The following is a 10,019-nucleotide window of genomic DNA, read 5'->3' on the forward strand; positions in this document are numbered from 1 at the left end:
TTAAGAAAGAGTGGCGAGATACGTTTGTTAGGGTACAGGGTGCACCGGAATGTTCTACCTCTTCTGTGTTGGTGAATGGAGTACCTAAGTTTCCGCTTAGGTGGACTAGCACTCCTTTGGCTGTGAAAGGATACGCTCGTGAGGCCATGTAGCCCTATGAGCGTGCTCTCGTGGATTTTTTGGAGGAGGCCCCTTTACTTAATATTCATGAGCTGTTAAACAGGGAGGGCGACATGGTTCGTCTGAATGCTTATTTACGTGAATGTTCTCTTAATTCCTTATGTTGGGCTCCGTTCGAAGATTGATCATATGTTTTTACTCACTGGTTGTATTTGATTTTCTTTTCAGAGGAGATGTTGCCCCTAACTGGAGCAGAGATGAGGAAGTATCTCGCCGAGGTCGAGAAGAACAAGAACCCGGATGGCTATGTGTCCAGCAGCCCGGCGGGTGTCTCCTTGAGGAAGCTAAAACGCAAAGAGCCTTCCGGAAAGGGCGAAGCCGGGGTCATAGAGGTGGATGATCTGGAGAGCGCTGGCGTGGCTCAGAATGTTGTTGCTGTTGAATCCCCTTCATCGAAGAAGGCGAGGACGTCCCGAGGTGCTAAGGGTGTTGGAGGTCGCCCTCCGTCTAGGAAGGAAGTTGGTGGGACGTCGCTGAACGATGAAGTTATGGAGTCCTTCTGGCATTCTGAGTTCGACATTCGTCGGTATGCTTTTTCCTTTTGGTCGTCTTCTAGTCGATTTTCTTCATTTTTCTGAGAGTTGACTCATTACGCTGTTAATGTCCGGTGCCCTGCAGGTACATGAAAGAACAAGTGCCTTTTGCAAAGGTTGATGTTGAAGCTGGGGTGAAGGCCAAGTGTAGTGACTTGGTTGCTGATATTGGTACTGCTGCTTTGAGGACTATGTTGCTCACCCATTGTCTGGAGGTGAAGCAGGATCTAGTGGAGAAGAAATATAAAGACGCTGCTGAGGATGTTGAGAAGTGGAAACACAAGTCCACTGGGCTAGATGGCCGCCTGAAGGAGGCGTTGAGGGACAAGAAGGCCGCCGAAGACGCTCTGGAAGAGATGAAGAAAGCCAAAGAGGCCGCAGAGGCGGCGAGGGATGAGACTAAATCCGCTTTAGAGAAGTCGGAGGCGGCCGTGGATGAAGGGAGGCGAGCTCTTGCGATTTATTTTAATGATGGCTTTAGGCGTGCTAAGGAGCAGGCGCTTTTCTTCAACCCTGAGGCCAAACTGGAAGAGCTTGATCCTTTTAAGGTGATCATTGATGGCGAGTTTGTTGATGATGAGTGATTCCTGCCAGTCCTGATCGTTTTTGTGTTTTTTGCTTTAAATTATGGCGGCTTACTACAGCGCCCTTGCGAACAATTTAATGTTGGCTTTTCTTTTGGATTTTGTACGAATCTCTTTGGTTTTATATTTATGATGCATTTTGATCACATTATCGCACTTGTATGAGCCTGCCGTTTGTTTTTACTTTATTGTCTTTACGTTGCGCGAATGCGTCCTAGCTTTTTCGAGGTTTCGTGATTGTCAAATTTACTTAGAACTTTTCTAAGGTTAATCGTTACATTGATCATAATTATGCGAGCCCTTATTTTGGGCGACTATCGAAGTCTTTCCAGTATTGATGTAATTATCTACGTCAGAGCCCTTCCAGGGTTGACGGAACTTTCAGTCGAACCCCACCAGAGCCCTTACAGGGTTGGCGTTTTTGGGCGAGCATCAGAGCCCTTACAGGGTTGAAGTTAATAATCTACGTCAGAGCCCTTCCAGGGTTGACGGAACTTTCAGTCGAACCCCGCCAGAGCCCTTACAGGGTTGGCGTTTTGGGCGAGCATCAGAGCCCTTACAGGGTTGAAGTTAATAATCTACGTCAGAGCCCTTCCAGGGTTGACGGAACTTTCAGTCGAACCCCGCCAGAGCCCTTACAGGGTTGGCGTTTTTGGGCGAGCATCAGAGCCCTTACAGGGTTGAAGTTAATTATCTACGTCAGAGCCCTTCCAGGGTTGACGGAACTTTCAGTCGAACCCCGCCAGAGCCCTTACAGGGTTGGCGTTTTGGGCGAGCATCAGAGCCCTTACAGGGTTGAAGTTAATAATCTACGTCAGAGCCCTTCCAGGGTTGACGGAACTGGCGAGCCTGCGTATAAATTTTTGACAATAACATTTCATGCAACAGTAGGAGCTAGTAACATTTGGAAAAAAGGAGAGGGTGCCTCGTTAAAAACCCCTGCCCTTGCAGGGGAAAAGAGTGCTACCCTAACCCTCTGTTTATTCAATTTATTCAAAGGAATCATAAGTCATAATGGTGGTCTTTAGGCCAGCCTTATTCAAAAAGATGACAAATTACGAAAAAAGGAAGGAAAAGTGAAAAATCAACTGTAATAGTGGCGTAGATTAGCTATATTCCAAGTGCGGGGGATAGCTTCTCCGCTCAGTTCTTCCAACTTGTAAGCTCCATGGGAACATTTCTCTCGAACTCGATATGGGCCTTCCCAATTGGGGAACAATTTTCCTATCCTTGTAGGGGCTACCACTTGCTTTAACACGAGGTCGCCTTCTTTCATCTCTCTGTGCGCCACCTTTGAGTTGTAGCGGCGGGCTGCTCGTTGTTTGGCGGCAAATTCTCTTATGTGAGCTTGCTCTCTCACCTCGTCGATCACATCCATGCTTACAGCGAGACCTGTCTCATTAGCTTTTCAAAGAAATAACCCATGAATATATATGGTGGGGTTGCAAGAAGTAAAACTATAAAAAGGAAATCTGTGTGCCTGCGAAACAAAAAGTTAGAAGCATAAATATAAGACTTGATACCTTCTTCAGAAAAGGTATCTCTCCGCCAAGTGGGGGTATCAATTTCTACTGGGAGCATGGCGTCTGTGCCGTAAACCATCGTAAAGGGCGTTTCCATTGTCGAAGAGTGTGGTGTAGTGTGGTAAGACCATAGTACCTGTGCTTATTTTGACCGGGGCGACGTTTATACGTGTGGAACATTGTATTGGAAGTGTGAAGAAATTGAATTGAAAATGAAAATTAAATTGACCATGTCCTTACCTCGTGGAGTTGTTCCGCCCAGAGACTCTTGGCGGCCTCCAACTTCTTTTTGATGCCGTTGAGGATGACCTTGTTGGCTGACTCGGCCTGCCCATTAGCTTGCGGGTGTATTACTGATACGAACTTTGTCTGTATTCCTAGGTGTTTACAGAATTCTACCACGGATGAGCTCGCGAATTGGGTCCCATTGTCAGATACTATGAATTTGGGTAGACCGAAACAGCAGATGATTTTCTTCCAGTAAAACTTTTTGACTCTCTCAGCTGTTATTTTGGCGACGGCTTCTGCTTCAATCCATTTAGTAAAGTAATCGACTCCCACTATGAGGAACTTCAGTTGTCCTGGGGCGAGAGGAAAGGGTCCTACGATGTCAACCGCCCATTTATGGAAAGGCCAAGGGGAGTATACTGAAGTAAGTTCTACTGCTGGGGCGTGCTTTTTATCAGAGAATCTTTGGCATTTATCACATTTTTTGACGAAGTCTGAGCTGTCTTGGAGCATAGTGGGCCAGTAATATCCTGCGCGGAGGAGCTTTGCAGCTAGAGCTCGCCCTCCTATGTGGCTGCCGCACACGCCTTCATGAACCTCAAGAAGCACCAGGTGGGTCTCGCTCTCCGCTAGACAACGCAACAGGGGGCTTGTTCGACCACGCTTGTAGAGTTTTCCTGAGATGATAGTGAACTTTGAAGCCCTCTTTCTGACTATCTGCTCTTCGTCTTTGTTCTTGGGTGTAAAAGAGCCGGTTAGATACCTGAGTATTGGCTCCATCCAGCTAACACCTTCTCCGACGATGTGGTGAACTGTTTCAACGTTGGTATTGGGCGCTGAGATTACCTCTTGGATGACGGTTCTGTTGTTGCCCGGACGTTTGGTGCTGGCGAGCTTTGCCAGTATATCTGCTCTGGAGTTCTGTTCCCGGGGCACGTAGATAGCTTCAAAGAAAACGAATCTTTTGGCTAGGGCTCGCACCTTCCCCAGATATTTGGTGAGTTGAGGGTCTTTCGTCTGGTACTCGCCCGTAATTTGGCTTGTTATGAGCTGAGAATCACTTTTTGCTCGTAAGTTTTCAGCCCCCATTTCCTGCGCCAATGTCATGCCGGCGATTAGAGCTTCGTATTCTGCCTGATTGTTGCTTGCTTTGAATTCAAACCTGAGGGATTGTTCTATGATAATATCGTCGGGACCTTCTAGGATAACGCCCGCGCCACTTCCTTTCAAGTTGGAGGAACCGTCAACAGATAAAAGCCATACAAATGGGACCTCCTCTGGGGGCGGGGAGGTGAGTTCTACCACGAAATCTGCTAGGACTTGGGACTTTATGCTTCCTTTTGGTACGAACTGGATGTCGTACTCTGATAGTTCTACGGACCAGGCGACCATCCTTCCTGCCAGGTCCGGTTTCCCAAGCACTTGTCTGATGGGATAGTCTGTTTTTACCACTATCCTGTGACTTTGGAAATACGGACGCAGTTTCCTTGCTGTGACGACTACGGCCAGAGCCAGGCGCTCTAACTTCTGGTAGCGCAGCTCGGCGCCTTTGAACACTCTGCTGACGAAGTAGATCGGCTTTTCTCCTTCTTCTGAATCTTCGACCAATACCGTACTCATAGCATTTGTGGAGATCGCCAAGTATAGAAAGAGGATGGAGTCTGGGTTTGGTCGCTGAAGGATTAGCGGGCTAGATAAAAACTTTTTTACTTGTTGAAAGGCATCCTCACACTCTGGTGTCCACTCGAATTTTTCCTTCCTTCTAATTGAAGCGAAGAAGGAGAAAGCTTTGTCGCCGGCGCAAGACAAGAAGCGGGACAGGGCAGCCAGCCTTCCTGTCAACTGTTGGACTTCCTTTATGTTGGACGGGCTTCTCATGTTGATGATCGCCTGACACTTATCTGGATTTGCTTCGATACCTCGCCTAGTTAAGAGAAAACCTAGGAATTTCCCAGCCTACACTCCGAAAGAACATTTTGATGGGTTTAATCGTATCCGGTACTTCCTTACTTGCCCTAAGATTTCTTCCAAATCTTCTGTGTGGCTTCCTCCTTCCTTTGTTTTTGCTACCAGATCGTCGATGTACACTTCCAGGTTACGTCCAATCTGTTGTGTGAAAGCGGTGTCCATAGACCTCTGGAAAGTGGCTCCAGCGTTTTTTAGGCCGAAAGACATGACTTCATAGTGGTAGTTCTTGGTGTTAGTCATGAAGGCTGTTTTGGGGGCGTCTAAAGGGTCCATTCGTATTTGGTTGTAACCAGAGTAGGCGTCCATGAAGCTCAAGGTGTTGTAGCCTGAGGCACTGTCAATCAGATGGTCAATGTTTGGGAGCGGGTAAGGATCTTTTGGGCATGCGGAGTTCAGATCCGTATAATCCACGCACATCCTCCACTTCCCGTTCGCCTTCTTTACCAGGACGGTATTGGCCAGCCATGTTGGGTACTTTATTTCGCTGATGAAGCGGGCGTCTACTAATTTCCGCACTTCGTCGTCCACGGCTTTCCTTCTTTCCTCGCCCATCTTCCTTTTCCGTTGCACTACCGGTTTCACTCCAGGCTTAACTGACAAATGGTGACAGGCAATGTCGGGGTCCATTCCTGGCATTTCAGATGGGTGCCAGGCAAAGAGATCCAGGTTTCTCTGTAGTAAATCGACGAGGGCGATCTCTTCCTTCTGGTTTAGAGACGTGCCGATCTTAGTTGTCTGATGTGCTTCTGGACCAATGGATACTTCCTTCAAGTCTTCGATGGGCTCGAGGCGCTCTTGTTGGAAGTCTTCTCTAGGATCGAGGTCTATCATGTTGACCTCGTGAGTTTCTTCATTACTAGATTTCTTCCTTGTCTTCTGTAGTCTCAGGCTATTGTGGTAGCATTCTCTGGCGGTTTTCTGGTCGCCTCGAATGGTTCCGATCTTTCCGTTATCCAGGGGATACTTCATGACCAAGAACTTTGTAGATAGGAAACCCCCCAAAAAGTTGAAGGCTGGACGACCAATGATAATGTTGTAAGAGCTCGGCGAGTTCACGACGAGGTACCTTACTCGGATGGTTTTTGAATGAGAGCCGCTCCCGAACGTTGTTTTGAGTGTGATGTAACCTCTTACGTGTACCTGTTCGCCTGTAAAACCTGCCAGGGTTCCCTTGAAAGGTTGTAGCAGTTCCGGGTCCAATCCCATTCGATCGAATGTATCGTAATATAGGATGTCTGCCGAACTTCCTGGGTCAATTAATACTCTCTTCACATCCCACTTGAATATTTGCAAAGTAATGACCATGGGGTCGTCGTCGTGCGGTATGACGTCTTGGAAATCTCTGGCAGTGAAAGAGATGTCAGGTTCACGCCCAGAGTTTGGGGTTTCGTATTCTTGGCACAACATCACCTGCCTGACGTATTTCTTTCGTGATGAATTGGACTCTCCGCCACCGGAGAAACCGCCCGAAATGGTGTTGAGCGTGTGTCTCTTTCCTTCGCTCCCTTCATCTTTTTTTCTTTCCATCTTGTGTTCGCTCTCGCCCTTCCTGTCCAGAGCGTATCCTCTTAATTTTCCATTCTGTATCAGCTTCTCTATTTCTTGTCGTAGGTGTATGCATGAGTCAGTGTCATGTCCCCGTATTCGGTGGTACTTGCACCATTTGTTTTTGTCTTTTCCCATGACCTCGTATCGTGGCGGAGGCGGGTCCGGGATCAATTTGGCTTCATAGTCTTCCTTCAAAATGCGCTCCGGTTTTGTGTTGAGAGGGGTGAATTCCTCCGGACGCGGGTAGGGCCTGTAATTAGGTCTTCGGTAAGGAGTGCGATCCCTACTAGATGATGGTTGGTAAGGTCGCCGCTCCGAGTTGGACGTTCGTTCCTTGGCGTCTCTCGCCCTCTTCTCAGCGTTGCTCTCTTCTCCCTTTATGTAACAATCTGCCCTTGCGATTATTTCCTCCATGGAATCAGCGGGCTTTTGAGCGAGTGATTCATTGAACTGTCCTGCCTTCAAACCGTTCTGGAAGGCGCCCACAAAAACCTCTTGGTTGGGATTGATGACCTTTATGGTCGTATCGTTGAATCTCGCTAGATAGTCTCGCAGGGACTCATTGTGTCCTTGGCGAACATTGAAAAGGCTGGTTGCGGGTACTTTGCGATGGCGACTGGCAGAGAATTGTTGGATGAGTTTCCTCGTCATGTCCGGGTAGCTGATGACAGAGAAACGAGGGAGGTTCATGTACCATCGTAAGGCGGCCTCAGAAAAAGTACCCGCCAATAATTTGCACTTGAGGGAGTCGGGGGCTCCGACTACGGACATACGAGTGTTGAAAGCTGTCACGTGCTCCATAGGGTCGCTCTTCCCGTCGAAGACGGAGAGATGGGGTGGTTTGAAGTTCTCTGGAACCGGCGCTCCCCAGATCTCGGCGGACAGAGGCTGCGGCTCTGGATCGTCCATCTCGCCGTGGTGGGATTCCTCTTTTTCCTCCAGTTGTTTCTGTTGTATGTTCTCCATCGAAGCCTGTAAGGCGTCGTTGCGATCCTGTAATTGAGCGAGTTGAGTTCGCATGGATTCTAACTCTTCGGCTGTCGCCATGATGAAAGGCTTTTCTCTAAATCGTACGTGAGGTGCGATTTAGGTTTGTAAAGGAAAAGGGGTTTCCAAGTCGTAAGGTGGTCTTACGATTCAGAGGTCTGGTTTTAGGTTTTCCAAATCACGATTTGCGATCTAGAAACGTGGTCAAGGCTAGTTTTACCTTTTCCCACAGACGGCGCCAACTGTACTTGCAGAAAAGTACGGTAAGGAATACTAGGATTCTAGGGTTTGGACTGATGATTAGATACCTTGAGACTGCTCTCAAGAGTGTTATTTATAGCCTGTTTATGGGTTTGGGCTTTGGTTGCTTGGTTTCCAAGCAACCGGGGTATTAGCGTACTTTCCATGATTTTGGAGGGTTCTAGAGACTAAGTGAGGCGGCGCCCTCATGGAAGGCGCGCCTGGGCCTGTGGCCCTTCTGGGGGGCGCCCAGGTCCTTATGAAGGGATTTTCCTTCTGGAGTGCGCCAAGGCCCTTACGGAGGGCGCCCAGGTCTTTGCGAAGGGATCTTTAGCCTTTAGGAATATTATGACGGTCCATAATGTCTCAACACCAAAACTACACAATCAAATAGAAATCCAACGTGCAAGAACTACCCTAGATCAGAGCCCTAATCTAGACACTGCACAAAAAAAAAGAGGAACTCCGCTCCTCGGCAACATCAACACAAGTCTAAGCATCCTGCACTCCATCTACCCGTCCATACGGAAAGGTAGGTGGTAAACCACTGAGGGTTAGCATTACATCATCATAATCCAATTAAAATTAACAAGAACCTTTGAGAATGAAAGATACATTTAAGAACAATGAATAACAAACTATACACGTACTCACAAGTATTCTTAACATTCCCATCATTCAATATCATCATCTCAAGTTCATATCTACAAGTGTATCATTCACACATCACAAAATCAACCATGTTAATCAACAATTAAAAAATTCACTCATCATTCACAACTCAAATGCATTTCAATTCACCGACAAAGTATGCAATGGCTCTAGACTCATCTAGATGCATGTGGTACCAAATCACCTCAAGGTCGTCACCTCCGATGCAACAAAAACATCGTAATCACCTCAATTGGATATAAAATCCACCACCATCAGTCATGAATGCATGAACATATGACTCAACTCCAAGTGCATATGTTCACACATACAAATCACCTCAACATCGCCAAGACTTAGTATATATGCAATCAACAACAATTCACCACCACATAACATATATACAATCACCAACAAAATCCATATTCCAATTAACATGTAGTTGTCACATATATACACCATTAATCATCTTCACATAAGTTATAACAACTATCCATAAAGGATTCACAAGACAATTAGCTCTTAAAGTCATATTCAACAAAGTTCTTCTCTCAAAGTCACAACATAAAATAATTAGAGGTTATGAACCAAAACCAATTCTACAAGCTCAATTGCGTATGCCATGTACCCTCACAAGTCACTTATACGTGCAGTAGAGGTTACATAAACATTTCATCGGCCACATATGGAGAATTATCAAAATTCCGAAGTTCGTCTCACTTGATCACTTTTCACAAAAATTCCCATTTTCAAAGAAAAACAAGTAGGTTCACTACATCACAGTTTAACTACCTTAGTTGAACTCATAAAAATCAAGTTTCAAAGATTAAAAACATTCCACGAGGATTGGGTCGACTTAGAACTAGTTATGCGGGATTTTTCGACAAAACATTTCAAGAGTATTTTCCCCATAACTTGAAAACCAAAAATCATATTCAAGTCAAACCAACGCCTTTGGAAAGCTAAAAATATTATCTACAATTTTCATGTTTGTACCAAAAACCAGTTCACAACAGAAACGAGGGAAAAAGGTGCAAGAATGCGAAACAGGGGTTCTGCCCTGTGACACTCGCAACTGCGAGTAACTTCACTCGCCATTGCGAGTTGGCTCCAGGGAGCCCCTGTTGCTCGCATCCAACTCGCCATTGCGAGTACGGTTGCGAGTTATGACAGTAGTTTCGGGAAAAGAGCCATTTTCACCCCAAAACCCTAATTTTGACTCTCCAATGCCCAAATTTGATCCCAAAGTTTGTTTAAACATTTCCAAACATGAAAAGACACTCAAATCCATATAAAATTTGCCCCAAAACATTCTCTTAACAAAAATCATCATTTGACCCATTTTTCATCAAAACTTCAAAAACCACACAAAGTCATAGCAAACTCCACAATTATGATTACCCAAGGTTTTAATCATCAACAACATCATCTCTCAACAACAACAGCAATTAACCATCATCAATTCATCAATAGATGCTTTTTGAAATATAAACTCCAAAAGGATTCTTGGAGGAATGGAGAGCGAACACTGATGAACAATAACCCAACAAGGGTTTGAACACCACCGCCTCTCACGG

General features: G+C 46.1%; 2 protein-coding genes across 2 annotated transcripts; both read right to left on the bottom strand.

The window, feature by feature from the left end:
- Window positions 1-2,381: 2,381 nt before the first annotated feature.
- Window positions 2,382-2,899, bottom strand: LOC146953627 (uncharacterized). Its single transcript, XM_085742031.1, has 2 exons — window positions 2,821-2,899; window positions 2,382-2,689 (listed from the first exon to the last, which is right to left on the bottom strand). Exons 1-2 carry the CDS (start codon window positions 2,897-2,899, stop codon window positions 2,382-2,384), a joined length of 387 nt encoding a protein of 128 aa, XP_085598157.1.
- A 2,105-nt stretch (window positions 2,900-5,004) lies between these two features.
- LOC146953628 (uncharacterized) lies at window positions 5,005-7,611 on the bottom strand. Its single transcript, XM_085742048.1, has one exon. The coding sequence runs from the start codon at window positions 7,609-7,611 to the stop codon at window positions 5,005-5,007; it is 2,607 nt and encodes an 868-aa protein (XP_085598174.1).
- Window positions 7,612-10,019: the final 2,408 nt, after the last annotated feature.

This window comes from Medicago sativa, chromosome 1, assembly GCF_051527215.1.
Source record: "Medicago sativa cultivar Bolivia chromosome 1, Bolivia_mono, whole genome shotgun sequence".
In the NCBI taxonomy this organism is placed as follows: Eukaryota; Viridiplantae; Streptophyta; class Magnoliopsida; order Fabales; family Fabaceae; genus Medicago; species Medicago sativa.

What these genes read in the sequence shown, in the direction of transcription:
- LOC146953628 (XM_085742048.1), bottom strand. Translation starts at nt 7,611, where the DNA reads ATGGCGACAGCCGAAGAGTTAGAATCCATGCGAACTCAACTCGCTCAA.
- LOC146953627 (XM_085742031.1), bottom strand. Translation starts at nt 2,899, where the DNA reads ATGGTTTACGGCACAGACGCCATGCTCCCAGTAGAAATTGATACCCCC. An exon ending in AGATACCTTTTCTGAAGAAG is followed by an intron (nt 2,690 to 2,820) that starts GTATCAAGTCTT and finishes CTAATGAGACAG; the next exon opens with GTCTCGCTGTAAGCATGGAT.